Raw genomic sequence first — 18,425 nt, forward strand, 5'->3', positions numbered from 1 at the left:
ATGTCTGGCTGGTCCATTATCCAGCTTCAGTGATGACACTTGCAATAATTTCTGCAATTTTTGCAAAAAAACAGCTTTCTTTTAATTTTCATTGAAATTACCTATTAACTGTTAAACCATCTTCAGTTTTTGAATTTTTAAGAACCGCTTCAGTGTTGAGAAACATTGTTTAGCCTCTGATGCTGTCATGGCATTTGTTACAAAAATTGCTAATGATTCTCCTATATAATTCAAAGTATCTCCTACAATGTCCTATAACAATTTCTTAAATAAATAACTAACAATTTTGTTAATAATTATCTGGAAGTTAAATGGAACATATAGAAGCGAGTTCACATTCAGTAATTTTGTCACAAATACCTTAAGTATTCAGAAAACAGTGAAGAAATATAAACATTTTTTTAGCATAATTTATAACATCGCCATACGTTTTCGTTTAATTCTCTAGTGACGATTATAACAATCTATTTGACACTAGATTTTAAATTAAAAGATCTACAACAGTTAAAATAATTTGGAGGTTCTGTCACCACTGTCTAGTCCATATCAAACAGCCCATAGAGCAGAAAACCATTATTGAAACTACTTTATACCTTTTTTGATCACAGTAGTATCAAATATTTTATAATGATTTTCTAATAGATTTTTTTCTCTTATAGAGAACTCATCGCAATCTTCGAGCGACAAAACAATCATGGCCACTTACAAACATGAAATGCCCACCGTTGTTAGATTTCTGGGAGAAGTCGCAATCAAATATGTTGTGAATTACATTGTACAAATAGTCATTGCTTTTGGTATGTTTCTGATGAAAACAAAACCACTAGCAGGTTTTTTATATATATTCCTTATATGGAGACATTATAAATTTCTAACTGGTATTATTCAGCAAATGGTTTCATTTTTTGAGTAAATAAAGTCAATAATTTTCTTTTAGTTTAACGTTAGTTAACTATACATAACAACATTCAATAACTTGGCTGGTAATATGAAAAAATTTATTAAACCTAATTTTTCATATAAAAACGACAAAAAAAACAAATTTAATACCGACAAAAACTTGGAAGGTATTTTACACGAACAAATCAATAAAAAAATAACGGCTAATCTAAGAACCAGGTGTTTCTGGATCCGGAGTGTGCTGTTCGGGTTCTTAATCATTATAGATACACTCAATCATTTGCCACACTTGCATTATATTATCCTCTGATACAGAGCAGATCACCCAAGGTTCATTTCGATTCCAACTGAAATCTAGATAAAAACGAATAATGAAATAATTGTTTGAATGTTAGTCGCTTTGGTTTTACCGGAAATATTGGCTGTGTGGCCTCTATGACTGAACAACAATTCTGGTGGCCCATCTTCAGCATCCTCGGCACTTTGTTTTTCCACTAATCAAATAATGTAATCAATTGTATTGATTTTAAAAACCACAAAAACGTCTATAATATTTTTTAACACAAGACATGACAAGATTTTATATTCTAACACAAAATTAAGTGATTTATATCAATAACGGGTTATTCAATAAGCTTCGTTAATAAAGAACGACAATACGATTTTTTTCCAATATTTCCCTTATGTTAAGTTGTATAACATTATTATTTATCGGAAAACGGTATAAACGAAAAACAACATTTTACAAAAAATATATAGATATTTTTAAGAGAAAATAAAAATAGTAAAATATTAGGTTAAAAAGATGTATATTTTTTCTAAATATTTTAAAAAGTAGTGATATTTTTGGTGGACCTTTGAAATTAAGTATCAAAATTCAGCAAACCCTTATAATCAATATATTTTAAAAATAGAATAACAATCTCTTAGTAATAAACGTAAGAGCTGAAGAATTTTTTCATTGGGCACATAGAAGACAGCCAGACAATAAGACAGTTAGACAATAGGACAGACAGAAAAGTAAAAAAAACAATACTTATAGGCATAAATCGTTAAATGTTGATATGTTATTAGATTTTTTGCATTTTGATGTATTAAATATTCGCTGGAATAGTTTTATCTACTCCCTGAAAATTATCGAGCTAACTAGTTTATAATATTAACTTACCAATTTTACGCAAATCCCATACATGAAGCCTTCTATCAGTTCCTGAAGAAGCCAAGATTGTTTTGTTATGGGGTGACCATTGAACTTGGAAAATTTCGTCCTTGTGCGACTCCAAACTATGCAATTTCAACTTGAGATTGCGAAGATCCCACAATGCCACCGTTTTATCAGAAGATCCTAATAGTTAACCGTTATTTGCTATTAGTAAGCACAAAAACCGAAAAACTGCACTGACCTGTAGCCAAAATGTACTCCGAATATGGACTAAAACTTAAACAGTTAACTTCCGCTGTATGAGCATCTACAGTAATAGCAGGTTTCCTGGTATTATTACATCTGATATCCCAAAACATCAATTTTTGGTCATCCGCAACAGATCCGAATAAACTCTCATGTAACAGATGCCATGCAACATCCTCTACCGCGCCAGTATGACCTTCAAAATAATTTCAATTAGTACATCCTATCAGAGAGAAATAAAATACCTGCAATACCAGTACCTGTGAAGATTGTTTTGGCGTCAATAACCCTATTTTCTTTTGGTGTGGCATTAATATCCCACAAGCAAATTGTGTGATCATGACTAGCAGATAGCAAGTAACCATTACGGTTTGGATTCCAAGATAAACCATAGCCTTCCTTCTGGTGTCCTCGAAGGCGTAAATCGGGGTTGCATTCCCCACTGGGGTCTGGTTTGGAAGTATGTTTGGTATAGTCAAATACTGGAAATAGATAACAACACCAATTATAAATAGGCCAATTATATTAGCTAGCATTGGGAAATATGGAATAAACTGATTCTAGTCTTCATTTTTTATCAGTTTTGTAATTACTAATTTTTGGTATTCACCAGTGGTCTTGCATGGAGAATTTTTGGTTGGAAAAAACCAATTTCCCTTTTTTCATCTTCAAAAATTCTCAAAAAAAAAGTCAAAATTTGTTGAAACACCTCCATTTTGAAATCATGGTCTATACAACTGCTAACAAATGTAATTGTAATTTTTATTTTCACTTAACTACTCGACGACTTGACAACTATCAAATGCTCATTAAAGTTTACATACCTAACACATCACTTGACGGAGTTTTGGTTGCAACAACAGGAGGATTTTGAGGCATGTATCTGGCTCGATTCACTTCACCTTCATGATTTATCTTAATTTCGATTTTCAAAGAAACAGAACCGAAATCACAAAATTCCCCCTTTTCAATTTCATAATGAGATGGATCAAATTGGGCATCCTTATTCGGTACTAAAACACTGAAAACACAAAACTAATAAACTAAGAACAATATTAAATCAATGAATTACCTAGCGATTAAAAGGTGATTTTGTTCTTCGCTAGTGTGAGTGCCTAAAATCAATCTATGTAACGAATGATCCTTTCCCTCAGGACGTGTGACATCTGGTAACCATTGTGCTGTTAGAGAAGGCCACTCTAACACATGAGCCAGTACCAAGTCGTAAAGAAATACGGCATTGCGTTCCCATATTTTGTATTCTTTCTTGATAATTCGCTCTTCAAGGGCATAATATATATATATATATATATATATATATATATATATATATATATATATATATATATATATATATATATATATATATATATATATATATATTATCGATATAAATCGGTATAAATCGATTTCGTTAAGTACAAATTACGATAAAGAATTATGCTAACCGGCGTCACCTTTATCTCCTCCGGTTACCATGTTAAACAAACAGGGTATAAAGTAGCTCGGCAAAAATGATATAAAAAGGTAAACAACACCGATATAAAGGTTTTGACGCCTAAGCTGTCCCGCCAATAAAGCAACCTTTCAAATTATGAAGCTCAGTACTACCAATTACAAAATGACATAAAAAATATATTTGCTATATATTTGTAGATAATATATATTCATTTATTAGATTATGGATACAATATATTCAATAATGCAAACAAGAATGCCTCAAAATCAAAGTAGTAACTAAACAGTAACAAAATAGTACTTGAATTGAACTTAACATAATTTTTACTAGCGTTGAGAACTATCGACTGAAAACAGTCGATAGTCGCAAAACAGTCGATGGTCAAAAAAATTGTAATACTATATATACTATACGGAATAGTAATTACTATTTTCAATTAAATGCACGATTCGACTTTTTTTCCTTTGGTGATGTCAGACAAAGATGTACGAATTCTAGTCGGTATAAAATGTGAGATAGGAACGGACGGAGATAAATGCTTGGAGCAGTTAATTTTAAATGTCTTTATATTCTCTAATGGTGGTATAAGCGAGACAGACGTGTATAAATATTCATTCCCTAGATAACTTTAAAAAAGAAGAAGTAGGATTACTTTTATATGAATGGATCTGTGAATGTGTAAAAAGGAATGGAATAAGAACACTACAAATGTTTTATCTTTTTTTAATATATTAATTGCTATTTTTAAATAACATAGCATAATAAATATAAATAGTACAATACAACATAAATAAAACCTAAAAACTAAAGATTTTCAATAACCATAACTACTATATAAAATGTAAACATATACCTAATCATTGAAAAATCTAAACCATGATGAACCTAAAAATGATCGTATATGATCAATAACTACCAAACCCTTTTGAAATAAAAGTTTTTTTTATTTTTGAACGGAAATATTTTTAAATGTGCAACTTTTCTCCCGTGAGGCTATTTGTTCGATCGTTAATTATTTGCCCGGATTTTGAAACAACTCGTTCCCAGGGGACAGATGTTGCGGGTATAGAGGAATATTTTACGTGTAACTGATATAATTCAAGTAGTTCCATTTTATGGGTTTGCCAAAATTCAAAGGGTTTTCTAAACGCCCAATAAATGGAATTTCCAAATATTGCTAAATCTATAAAGTTGCTGCAGTACTTGGAGTAATTACTTCTTTCATTCTATCCATTTTTTCATCAAAAATATCCCCAGATGTCAATACATTCTTGGTCACTAGCTTTGTCTTGAATTTTGAGTTGTAGAAATATATTTGTATTTTTTGAAGTTAGAATAGAAGATATCTATTTTGTGATAACTTTTTGTATCGCCTCAGCATTATTTGCAATACCAAATCCTGCTTTTTTATATCTAGGACCTAAAAATGTGGTCGCGCATATCGTATTTATTTCTCAAATAGCCAGTCTTTTATTGATTACATCTAATAGACAATTTTGCCATTTTTTCCCCATTCACTTGTTAAAATCCTGGATTTGATGGATTGTTGCAGTCCTCTTATTAACCGTATAATTTAAGACATTGTTGGGATATCTTTCACCAGATAACTCGGTGGCAATTATTTCAATGGGCTCTAAAAGTTCAACACATTTTGTTAAGATAGTCCATTCGTTAACAAATAAAAACCGTGGTGCTCTTCTTAATAGCCAACAAAATAAATTGTTAAATATTAAAGTAGAGTTTTCCTATCAGAAAATGTATTTATTACAAATATTTAATATACTTTATTCACCTCTTTAGAGTTAATATTTTTAAAAGAAATTTAACACCTGCTACTGTAAAAAATTCTTCAAATCTTTTGGATCAATGCAATTTCTGAAACCTTTGGAACCTAATTTTAGTTTTCAAGATTTTAGGAAAAAAGTTTCAACAAACAAGACACTTGGACAAAAATCGTGAAAGTTTATCAAAAAAGTATTACCTATTCCAAACAAAAACATAATCCAAAACAAGAGGAGGGAGAAAAAGAACAACATGTAAGGATCATGACAAGGGTCACCAATGGAGAATGGAGCAAACAAGAAGAAGGCAAAGAAGAAATACAAGAAGCTGAACTAGACTGGGTCATAATGAACTTAAAAAACAAGGCAAGGACAATATTCCGCAAGAAGTAGTGAAAAGAACCTGGGAGATAAAGAAACAAAAATTGTTGACACTCTACAGAAATTGCTACAACGCGGGATACTTTCCCAAGGTATGGAAAACAGCAAAACTTTGCTGATTAAGGAAGAAGTCCAGAGGACAAAGGCCAATCAGCCTACTGCCACATAATAGCATACACCAACCAATGCAGTATGGATTCAGAAGAGGTAAGATCACCATAGAAGCCATACGAGACCTAAAAGAACTGGGTCGAGTCGGAACAAAAGAACGCAAGACATGTGCTGGTTGTGGCTTTAGATCTAAAAAATGTTTTCAATACAGCAACACAAGTTACTGTATTAAATGGAATAAAAGCAGATATTAACAAGAAAATGATACGTTCAGTTGCAAGTTTCCTAACTGAAAGATCGGTAATCAGCAACAAAATCGAGTTCGGAATAGAGAAGAGGTGCCCACAAAGATCGAGCAAAGGCCCGACTCTATAGTTGATTAATATAAACTCCTGGTTCGATAACATAGCTGAGATAGGCACACAACAGACACATGTGAGAGCACAAGTGTTCGCGCTACAAGTAATCGCAGGAGTAGTTCCTCTACCAATAGAAGCCAAAGCAAGAGCATGAGCGACAGAAACTAGACTAGACACTAGGCACGCCAAGGCAGCAGGCCTAGGCCATCTAGCAGCTGGAGAACGACGAAACAAAGATCAGACCGGTAGCCGAAGTACAGAAGGTATCGCGAGAGCGAGCAGCCAGAGGTATCAAAACGGAAATATCATGGGAAAAAAGGCTTACCACAACGGAATCAACAAAGGTCGACCAACTAGCTAAGGCTGCCACTAAGAAGAATCAAACAGACAAAGACGGAATGAGTTGGACCGGTAAAATCACAGCAAGAAATGAAGAGAAGAAATGGATTCTACGAAAATGGCAAAGATACTGGGACGAATGCACCAACGGCCGCAACACTTACAAACACTGCAAAACACTAGGATTTGAAAGGTTAGAGCTAAACCGAAAAGCAGTGCAACTGATAACAAACCATGGAAACATGGAAGCATACATCAAGAGATTCAGACTGGAAATCACGGAAGGAGTATGCGGATGCAGCCAAGATCAAGAAGATAGTCATCATAAATGAATGCACAAACGCCGAAAGGTTGAGCGCCAGAGATCTTTATAAAATTCCGAATGATCAGATGGAAATGAGAAATGCACTCAACAAAACAAACAAGAAGAAAATTGAAATATTGAATGATTGGGCAAACAAAGTTATTAATGAAGAAGAAAATATCGCAGAAGTCCAGCAATCCCGGAACTGAGCTGATAATAACAAAAACAACAAGAAGAAATCAGTAATATAAACCCTCATTATTAATTAAACCAATAAAGCACAATACAAATAATAGCTATGTCAAGATAACTCTCTATACATATAAGAGATGCCCCTTGAGAAACATAGAGATAGGCACAGACAATTCCACAATCCCACAAATACACATTCAAAATGATTAGTATTAGGCATACTATTATTAGATGTTAGCGCTACTGCATGCAACTATTACATAGTTTTTTAAGTCAAAATAATGGCTGCTATAATCAGAGCATCATTAAGTAATTAATATAATAATAATAAGCAAGAAAAAAAGCCAAATTATAGGAACCATTAAACAATTAAAATAAGCTGACCATTCGGAACGACGAGCATGGGAGAATATGCTTCAATCATGTAAAATGGCATGGAGAAGATCGAGAGGTGCTGATGGTTTGCTTTAGTTTGAGCAATAGCACTACAGGTCCGCATCTTCATCACATAAACAACATAGGAGTATTCTTGTGTAGCCCAATCTACCTAAAAATAAAGACAATAATCATCATCTCATATCGTCAAGGTCGTATCTATCTTCGCAAAATAATCTCCTCACAACCTTTGCATAAAACACAATCATCTAAAACAATCATTCAAAGGACAGAGACACACCTCATAAAACAAGACAAATAACACTCATCTTATGGTGTAGAAAACTAGCAAATTCATAGTATCAATAGTCCCAAAATGCTTTCCACCACTAGGACACAATCAATTCCATCAACTCTGCCAAAGAATTCCTAACCTAAAACATAAAAAATCATAAATAAACTGTTGATATCCCGATGGGAGGATGATTGGCAACAAAAGTAGTTGAACAATATGAAACACATTCACGAAGTTACTGCACCGACCCACGGGGTTGTAATCTCAATAGACCTCATACCTTGCAAATCAAAACACATAAGTCATCTAACTAATAAATTTCGAACAGATAAGTCTAATAAAAATAAATACAATATTCAACATACCCGAAAGTACCCAAGCAAAAGTAAAATCCTAATCTGATAGCGTTTAATCATCGAGTACAGAAGGGCTGCATGGTGCCACGGATAGCTTCGGATATATTATCTCCAAATAAATCATGGTCAATTCTGCCAAAGAATCTGGACGCAGATAACCTAAAAAATACAAAAAACATAAATACACTGCTGATATCTTGGTGGGAAAATAACTAGCAACAAAATAAAATAAAGGTAGTTAAACAACATCAAAACATATTTACGGCGTCACTTCACCGACCCACGGAGTGGTAATCTCAGTGGACTTCATGCCTTACAAAATCAAAAAACAAGGGTCATCTAATTAATCAATTAAGAATAAGAAAAGGCGGATAAAGATAATATCTAAACTCACCCTGAAATAATACCAAATATTCATACAAAAGTACAATCCTAGTCTGGTGGTATTCAATCGTCAAGCACAAGCAAATTTCCTAGTGACACAGATTGTGTCCGACAAAACCACCAAGTGGTACGAGGGGGTAAAACAAACAAGTCGTAGATCGCCAAATCACATAAGATCAGTCTAATTCATAAGAAAACCTAAAAACACAACAATAATAAAATAAAGTAAACAAAACGTATAATCAGAACGAAGACATAACCTCCCATGCGCGTACGTCAATTCTTCTAAATGAGAGACGAAAACAATATCCAACGACTTAAATTACGGGTAATTCTAATTTAATTAATAAAAGGAAAAGATAGTAATTAAAACGGGAATATAAGAAATAATCCACAAAATCTACAAATTAATTGCGAAAATATTAACTAGAGAAAGAGAACAAGCGGCGCGCGGCATCTAGTAAGAACTAAGGCAATCTAAGGATAGGAATTTCAAATATAGAAAACCGTAATATTGTCAACAATATCATAAAAAAAAATTTTTTGAAAATTATATTATATTCTATTATATTCTACTCTAAATTAATGAAATAAATTAAATGATAGCCTTTGAACAAGACACGGGCGCAAAAACAATTTTTGGGGTCGAAATAATAATCGAACCTCTTAAAAAATCGAACTTAATACCTCAATGCAAAAGATGCCAATCGCATGGACACACTCAGAAATTTAGGAGAAGAGAACCTAGCTGTGTAAAATGTTCCGGCAAACATATCACCACAGGGTGTAGAAAACCCAAAGAAGCTAGAAGCTGTAGAAGATATACATTTTATCATACCATACATCCAGTTAAGACCGCAAGAGGAGGAAGTGCAATAATAATAAAAAAGAACGTTTCCCACCATCAAGAACCTGGGCTCAGTACCGTAGAAAATCAGGTAACAGCAGTAACTGTTAAATCAAGCAGATACAGGGTTAAAATATCCGATATATATATATATATATATATATATATATATATATATATATATATATATATATATATATATATATAAGATACAATAAAAAAAATTAAATCGAAAATTATTTCAATGTCCTAAGCAATCTGGGAGAAAAATGTATAATTGAAGGTGATTTCAATGCAAAAAATGCAAGATGGGGATGCAGAATGACAACAACTAAAGGCAGTGAACTGCATAAAGCAGCTGCTAAACTAAGATGTAGTTACATGTCAACTGGAAAACCAACTTATTGGCCGACTGATTAACAGAAATCCCCAGACCCCAGTAAGATTTCTTCATAGTGAGAAACATAACATCCAACTATATAAAATTCTAAGAAAATTTTGAGTTCAGATCATACGCATTATGGTAATGTTCATTTATATGATTTTCGGAGATCTTGTTAATTGTTCAAATATGTATATTAATTTAAATATGGTATTTTTGTAAAAATAGAAAGGCATATCGAAATTGTTTTTATTATTTCACTTTATTCAATAATTTTTTAAATAAAATGTGTTATTTCAAAAAATATTCAATGTTAATAATATGTAGGTAAATAAATTATGTAGGTAAATAAAGCTGTATGTACGCATGCGACAAACTCGGATCATTCTGTTTTAAAATTAAATAGAGCTCGGGATACGCGCCAAATCCGCAGAGGAGTAACGTATCCTTATAAAGGTCTAAGGTCTTAAGGTTTATTCACACTTTCAAATGTATCACATACATTAAGTGTGGGCGTACCTTTAAGTATCATCTAATTGGAAGTGTTGGGACACCAGTAATAATCTATACAAAGCTGGAAATATAAGATAGATCCATAGAGAAAGAGACATTTAACCTTATAGGAAATTTGGACTTTTGTTTTAATCGCTATGCTATGAGCCGCGATAGGATCCGATTGGTTCACTTCGTCTCTAGAGCGCCTTTACTGTTTATTTGTTTTTGGTACCATAATTAGTAAAACAATTAACACTTATCGAAAAAGGTCTCCTTAATGATTCGAATACCCGGTTCTCTGAAAAAACTACATAACTTCCGTTACGATGTTCAAAATTTCAAATATTAGATCAATATTATTTTGAATACGACGACGAAAATTATTGTCCAAATCTCGACGAAGGAGACAAAATAGTAAACCTAGAAAACCAAACTAACAAGCAAATACTATGCAAGTGTATCAAGTATCATACCTAGGAATTCAAAACCACAGGAACATTATTCAAATACTGTCTAATGCATACATGACCATTTTATTCCATTTTCGTAACGATGTAGAAACCGTCACAAATGAAGTACCCCCTTTATTAATCAAGGTGACAGGACGGTCTTGTCCTACTGATGCGATAATCCGTGACCCATGGTTGTAGATTTATGTTATTGATCGTTTATAAATACGATTATGCGAAAGGCAAAAGTGGCAAAACTGACAAGAAAAATAAGGCAAAGCCGGGTGTCTTCTGGGATGATTTTTAAAATAGGTCACTCGCCAGTCGCTAGCACGATGACAGAGGTTAAGACAATGAAAGCGCACTTTAAGCAGTGGGCCCAGTCCAGATAAACTCTAGATCGTAAAAAGGAGTTTTTAAAATATAATAAAAAAAACGAACACCCCGAAACTTAGTCTAATCAATGAAAATGAATTGCGTTATTTTGAAATTGAATAAAAGTTAATTGAAATAATGACAATCTAATAAGAACGAACCAATAGAAATTGCTGAACTACCTGATGTAATGTATAAAATAATATTCAGAATGCTGGTTTAATAAGGTTAATAAATAAGTCATAACCCGCGTATCTAGCTCCATTAATGAATGGCTCTTTTGTTTGTCAATTCTATACATCTTAAAGGGCCAAGTTGAATTACTTTATGTAATTTATAAAATAATAATCGGACACTCGTTTAGTAGGGTTAATTAATACATCGAAAGACATCAGTGATTCACGAAACTGAAACTGAACAGTGAACTCACGTCATCAATATGTATAATGTATTGGCTGTTGCAAATTGTAAATTCGTCTTAGAGTCAAACGATATTTCCCTTATCATTTTGTTCTATTTAAAAAGAGATAGAATGTTGTCTGATAGGTTCCAACAAATAAACGAATCAGCCTGCAAATGTCATTCGGTTGTCAAACGTCTGCAAAATTCTTCAAAATATTAATTATAGTAACTATAGATTATAAACCATCAAATGTTGTTTGGCTTTTTTTGGCATGTTTCAAGGCTTTGCTTGTTTTGATGCTTTTTAATTAGCTAATTACTATGATTCTAATTGAAAATGCCGAAGGTCCAGACAATAGAGATTAAGCCTCTAATCAACTGATTCAACTGACAATGGCAATCAACTGACAAGTAACTACTTGGACAGGAACGAGATATTGGAAGCATTCGTTAGAGAGTTAAGCATTTTTAGTGTTAAATATTAAGTTGCTGCGGTTTTTATTAAAAAAATTTTTAGCGTGTTGCAGATGCACTGAATATTAGTATAGGCACGGTCACCGAAAAATCTCAAAAAATAAAAAATATAATCTTGAATTCACCGAAAAGAGACCATCTTTCAAGTTTTTCTGTACATCAGAGATCAAAAATATGAAATATATAAAAACAGTGAGTAGTGCTTTCAGTAAAAACACAATTTAATACAATTATTTCAGAGGAAACTGTAAATCTGAAAAGTATCCCTAGAAAGCTTAGAGATATGCAGCTCTTAGAGCTAATCTAGGATTTAAATGGTGTAAAGACAACCCCTGAAGAGGTCTAATGGAACTTCTAACGTCGTTTTGAAAAGATACAATTTTTAAAAGCATATAATAAAATCAGAAGACTTATTATTACAATATGTGTATCTAGATGAGACTTATTCAGAACTATATTTCAATATTTCGGAATGGTACCAATATACCCAATGGTCACTCATGGTTAGACAATAAAAATAGCGTTAAGAGAACAAACGTTGACGGAAAAGGTTAAATGTTGGCATAGGAATTGATTATATTTTATTAGACATAGCATTTATTTATAATTCTTTGCAGATATTCTATAGTTATTCGATATATTATAGTTGTTCCTGCTGGAAACAGGAATAGGTTATTAACCCTTCGGTCTGTATAAACTCGATCAGACGCATTGAAAATGAAATTCACACATGACGGAATCATCAGAAAATTAACAGCTTAGTTATTCACTTGAAACTTTCTGAAAATCGGACTATGATTCAATACTAACAATTTCCAAGACAGGGTGATGAGAGTGGAATCAACTAAAGGTAAACGTATAATTAATATACTAGAACTATAGGAAGTCTTATTGAAAAATGTGAAAGATATATGTGCACAGATATGTGTGTAATTGTTCATAATATACATGAGTATTTCGTTAAAATGTACGCTGATAGAATGACTACTAAATAGTTTACAGATATGGCAAATGCATTAGGAAGAGCGCAATGATTAAATCTAGATTTATCAAGAAAGATGTATACAGGTAGTAACAGAACAAAATAAGAAGAAATACAGTGATATCAAAATTACTCAGAGTTGATGCGACAATATTGTAACATTTTGACGTCATAAAATCAGATGACGTGAGTTCATTGTGTTATTGAACATACTATAAATTAGTTCCAAGGATATTCACTATATTTCTTGAAATAAAAGTAAACTGTGACTTAGCTACGTATATTATAATTGTAATTACAGTTACGTGAATAATGCATGTTTGTTACGCCTACTCAGAAAGCATACTATAATTGCCAATTATCTTTCCTTCTAACCAATAACCAATGATAAGGGTTTTGCCCTGTTCTAAATAAGCTAGCATTATTAACAATTTTACTAATTTATCTCTGATACCCTGAACAGAAATGGCGACTCGTGCGAAAGCGGAACGGGAAAATTATATTGCAGAAATCCACTCCTAAATATATCTGATATATATTTGACAAATTGATAAGTTAATACTTCCCCACTTTGAACATTTTCAGTGATTTCCACCAGATCGAAATGGATATTTGCCTATATTACGGATGCCACTTGGCCCTAACAAGCCCCAGGATTATTTCAACGAAGAAGAGATAACGCTTTGAGAGGAGTACAACAGCTTCATCGCTTAATCTTCTTTGACCATGAGATTGTTATGCATTTAATTATGCTATAGACGCATCATGCAATGGCCTATCATAGCTTAACTTAAATAAAATGCAATTGTACTGCAACAGAAAACCTTCAAGCAATAGTATGGATAACAAAATGTTTCACACCCCCGTATTTCAAAATAAAGTTCACACTATCACTTGAAAATAAAATATTTCAAAACTTTAAGGATTGAAGCATACAGCACAGAATGAGAAAAGAGAATAAAAACACATTTCCAATATCTTCATATGAATTGAATTGTAAATTAGAGAAATAAAAACTTGTTTATATACTCTTTAGCTCACTGTGTAGGAGAAGATCTGAAAATGGAGAATGAAGGTGAAATTAATAATTAAGAAAATTGTACTACCTGATAAGCTGATTTATGAATGGATTATTTATGGAAAGCTCTATTCAAGATGACCAAATACATGAATTCAAAATAACGTAACAAAACCAATGTTACCTCATTTAACCTGTAATATCTACAAACTTGATTGGCACGGTGTATGCCATTTTGAAAAACCAAAGACAAATATATTATCTAATAACCAGTTTAGATCTTCACAATATACTTTTATTGGAATAAAAACAACACTAGACATATCAATTAGTCAGAAATGTATCTAAAACCAGTAAAAACAATTCTGTTAACATTAATGTTTAGTAAGAACCCAAGATCTATACTTTTATATCTAGTAAACGATTTGGATAGATTCCTAAAACATTATAAAGTGAGTAATAATCAAAATAAACAAAAAATCTAAAAGACCCTGTTTTTTAAAGAATATTCAAGATAAAACCAAAATATGCCTTCAAAAATCACGTAATCTTTAAAGCACCCTCCACACATATATTGAATAAGCCAAAATAGAAATACAGTTTATATTTTCCCGCAACTGAGATATTGCATAAAAGGCCTAGGTTTGGTAGAATACATTAATAAAAATACATTTATAAAAATTTGGTTCTAAATAAATATATCTAAAAGTAACTATCTTATTAAAATATTTATAATTTGTATGTATTTATTATTAGATTGCATCACTGAATAGATGATATACTAGCCGAGTGTAAATTTAATTATGAAAATGGAAATATAACTTACCAACTATTGTTACTTTAACTTTGCTGCAGATACATAATTTAAACGACATTTGGATCGTCAATTATTTTATCAAAATTAATTGAAAAAAACAATTAAACAACTGTTCTTTTCAATGGAAACGATCACTATATATATGAAGGAAATCACTCAAATAGCCGTTATTTATATCAGGCGTACAAGCTCCACCCACTTGCACCACTTGAAAATAATTCTAATTTATAGAAAATATCTTTGGTAGTTTAACAAAAATTGAATAATTAACCTACGCATATATTTATTTACTCACCTTTCGTCCTTTATCAATTTTTCAAGCCCTTCTTTTTATCCTTACCAGTTTCTTCTGTAAGATTCTAGAGTACATATACAAGCCCGGTCTAAAAAACTACTTATAAACAAATGAGAATAACTTTTCCAATAATCACGATATATATAAAGAAAATCACCCAAATAGCCCAACTACAATCTACAATCAGGCTGCCAGCAAGAGAGTGCCAACCAACCGGCTACCACCACGAGAGAGTTTTAGATAGATGCTTACAAGCAGGTTTCGACTACGGGCGACAATAGCAGCCGCGAGAACTATATAAATGTCGATAGTCAGTACTCCATCACAGGGGATACATGTAATCAGACTAATAAGAAGAATGGGTGAAAGCAATCAGATAGAGGTCTGCAGGTAGTGCATCATCGCAGGAGCACCCTCAACCGGTCCACTAACACGGAATAGATATGGCCATAGCGACTAAATATAATCTATCAGGCCACCATTAAAATGAGTATTAATATCAAGGTCTATAAGACGAATATCTGTAATTAGGCAGCAACCCTAATGAATATTAATAGCCATGCCAATCATAAGGGTTTCCTCTCGTGTTAGTCTTCAAACACAACTCGGACTGATTGAAATCGGCCTCTAAAATCGCAGCTCAATGTTATCAAAGAAAAATTCACGTTGTCAAACACTACAGCTTCAGACTCTATATATTATATTATTTTTATTATATTATTTTATTTTTATTATGTCTTATACTCCAGCTAGTTCACCAATACACTGTATAAACATGTGCACGAAAATTGTTAAGAAAGCTAGCGATTACGTTACGTTAAGTTTAATCAAGCGAACCAGGGCTCCATATATATTATGCATTCAATACGGTCGATCAGACCTCTTCATCTCCTTTATGTGGAATATAAACTGGGTTGAAGGAAAACCTTTTTGTTGACAGGTCAAATATCATTACATCGTCATGGTATCGCACGTGTACACAAACAATTAAATTATTATATGTAGAAATAAAATTGTTGAGAAACTTGATTTCACATCACTCGGTATGAAAAATGACGTTTACAGGCGATATGAAAAAAGTATATGGAGATTATCCATCATCTAAAGCAGTATGGCATCAGGAGGTGAAAAGCACAAGTCTCACAAATTGGGCAGAAGTGAAGCAGGCAAGCGCCAAGCACGTACTGGCAGATGTCCTAATTAAGAATATATTTGAGACCTTCCTAATGTGCACCCTGAACTCTGGTACCCGTAATCATCCGTATTCCTCCAGATCCACAAGCCGCGGAGACTTTTTACATTTTCAAGGGCGGACTAGTCTCATTATGCATCTTCCTCCGGTTGTTTCACCCGGTTCATTGAGGATGACGCTGAAGGCAATCTCGACCGCTTTATCAAAACTAACAAATTAAATACTATCCCTACCCTTTCTTACATAAAAAACTCATCCCCATATTTTTAACTCAGACTGCAAATAATCCATAAAACTCTCTCAGGGCTATGCATTATGGATGAATATGGAACCGATATGAAAATTATCGCCTCTACCCTCCGCGATCTGCTTTCCAAATTCCGCTGACTCTGCAAGTCGGACTGGGGGCGTGATGGACACGTTGAGACCGGCCCTAGTCAGGATTACAGATACGAACACTCATAATGCAACAGAGTGTTCAAAACAAAATCAGGGAGGGGAGTGCATCAAAATCGCGCTTATAAAGACTGGAAGGACAGAGTCCTTGAAGATTCATGTCCCAAAACTAGAAAGTTCAGATGGACTGAAGAGAAAAAGGTCTGCTAGCACGCCGTGAAGCCACGCTTACACTAGCGAGTACTAGTAAAATATTAGCAATGAATCAGGCTCTGGCGCCCTATTTTCCAGAAAGATCCCTTGAAGCTATCAAAAGCTTGAGGAAGAAGGCCGAACATCAAGAATTGCTTTCCGATATCATTACTGACATTAAAAATGCACATAACAAAGCTGAATCTCTTCTTTCTCTTGAGATCTCCCAATCCGATGTAGTAACGGAACGGGAGGAAAAGAGTTCTGAAAACCAAGAACTCAAGATTCGTACTTATATCCACTCACTACCCGACATTGACATCGTCGGAATAAAAGTAAAAATATTTGCATGAAACGTGCAACAACGTCACGCACTAGATAAACAAGCTTTGAGTGAGATGATAGTTATTTACGTTCGAGATATCCTACCACCAAGATATCACACACTATCCAAAATGAATGTAAAAGTACGAAACTCTCGAGAAAGAATGTGAGACGTAGCAAGTACGTTCACATACAACATCTATGGGCCAAAGATCTGACTCGGTCATGGAAAGCCATTGATGTTGGCTAACTCGAGAAATCCGAAAAACTAATACCTATTAACATCCTGGAGCCCTGTTGGCGAGCCCTTCTTACGAGAGAAACCGATGCAACGCCATCGCCCAGGACCATGAATGTGAAAATAATACGAGGTATGATTTGTGGGATCCGATTTTGGATATAGAATTGAGGAGGACTTTTACACCTAATAAGTCCGCCGCGGGACCTGACGGTATCACCGTCAGAGAACTTAAACAAATTCCGGTGTCAGTGCTCAACCGTTTCTTTAACATTTTTATGGTGTGCGCTAGTCTGCCAGGTTTTCTCTTAAGATCGAGAACAATTTTCATAGACAAAAAGAAAGGTCCCACAAGTCCCGCTGATCTAAGACCAATTTCTATCACGCCGGTCTTAACAAGATGCTTTCATAAGGTCATCGCTAATCGTTTACGTTTAGTTTACGATTAGTTGGGATCGACGAGAGACAAAGAGCTTTCACGAACGCCGACGACTGCAGTGAGGATATCAGTCTTTTAGACATGGCACTGTGGCACGCAAGGAGGACCCTTGGTTCAGTATACGTTGCATCGACGGATATTGCGAAGGCCTACGATTCGGTGTCCTTTAGCTGCTTTAGGGCCTTTTATGGTCAAATATATCATTTCTGGATATGCAAAAAATACCAACCAATTTCATTATAATGGATGGACTTCGGGCGCCATTCATTCAACATGTGGGGTAAGGCAGGGGTCCCTATATCCCCAATGCTATTTAGTTTTGTTATAAATGGCATATTCAGAGGAATTCCTGAAGAGATAGGGATTAAAGTTGATATTTGGCCCTTGACTGTCTTGGCTTTCGCTGATGATTTGATCATGATGGCATACTCTCGTGTTGGGCTGCAAACTCAGTTAGACAGGAT

At 33.6% G+C, this 18,425-nt stretch overlaps 2 protein-coding genes across 2 annotated transcripts in view; both read right to left on the reverse strand.

Annotated features, from left to right (window-relative positions):
* LOC143205881 (uncharacterized) overlaps positions 1 to 8,427 on the reverse strand; it is a 69,121-nt gene extending 60,694 nt beyond the window's left edge. Inside the window, exons 1-3 of the mRNA XM_076418921.1 lie at positions 8,270 to 8,427; positions 7,619 to 7,781; positions 4,475 to 5,400 (exon numbers count right to left, since the gene is read on the reverse strand). Of these exons, the coding sequence (XP_076275036.1) occupies positions 5,282 to 5,400; positions 7,619 to 7,781; positions 8,270 to 8,320 (333 nt within the window). The 5' untranslated portion in view covers positions 8,321 to 8,427 and the 3' untranslated portion in view covers positions 4,475 to 5,281. Of the gene's footprint in view, positions 5,401 to 7,618; positions 7,782 to 8,269 lie in introns of the transcript that reaches the window.
* Positions 985 to 3,871, reverse strand: LOC143205877 (histone-binding protein RBBP4-like). Its single transcript, XM_076418915.1, has 8 exons — positions 3,757 to 3,871; positions 3,381 to 3,588; positions 3,133 to 3,329; positions 2,569 to 2,790; positions 2,304 to 2,504; positions 2,069 to 2,245; positions 1,311 to 1,394; positions 985 to 1,254 (listed from the first exon to the last, which is right to left on the reverse strand). Exons 1-8 carry the CDS (start codon positions 3,785 to 3,787, stop codon positions 1,154 to 1,156), a joined length of 1,221 nt encoding a protein of 406 aa, XP_076275030.1. The 5' UTR covers positions 3,788 to 3,871; the 3' UTR covers positions 985 to 1,153.
* Positions 8,428 to 18,425: the final 9,998 nt, after the last annotated feature.

The sequence above is a fragment of the Rhynchophorus ferrugineus genome, unplaced genomic scaffold, assembly GCF_030347505.1.
Source record: "Rhynchophorus ferrugineus isolate W39M unplaced genomic scaffold, kcgeb_rfMv2 rfM30, whole genome shotgun sequence".
Taxonomy (NCBI): Eukaryota; Metazoa; Arthropoda; class Insecta; order Coleoptera; family Curculionidae; genus Rhynchophorus; species Rhynchophorus ferrugineus.

What these genes read in the sequence shown, in the direction of transcription:
- LOC143205877 (XM_076418915.1), bottom strand. Translation starts at nt 3,787, where the DNA reads ATGGTAACCGGAGGAGATAAAGGTGACGCCG. An exon ending in TCCGTCAAGTGATGTGTTAG is followed by an intron (nt 2,791 to 3,132) that starts GTATGTAAACTT and finishes ATCTATTTCCAG; the next exon opens with TATTTGACTATACCAAACAT. An exon ending in CCACACAGCCAATATTTCCG is followed by an intron (nt 1,255 to 1,310) that starts GTAAAACCAAAG and finishes GTTTTTATCTAG; the next exon opens with ATTTCAGTTGGAATCGAAAT.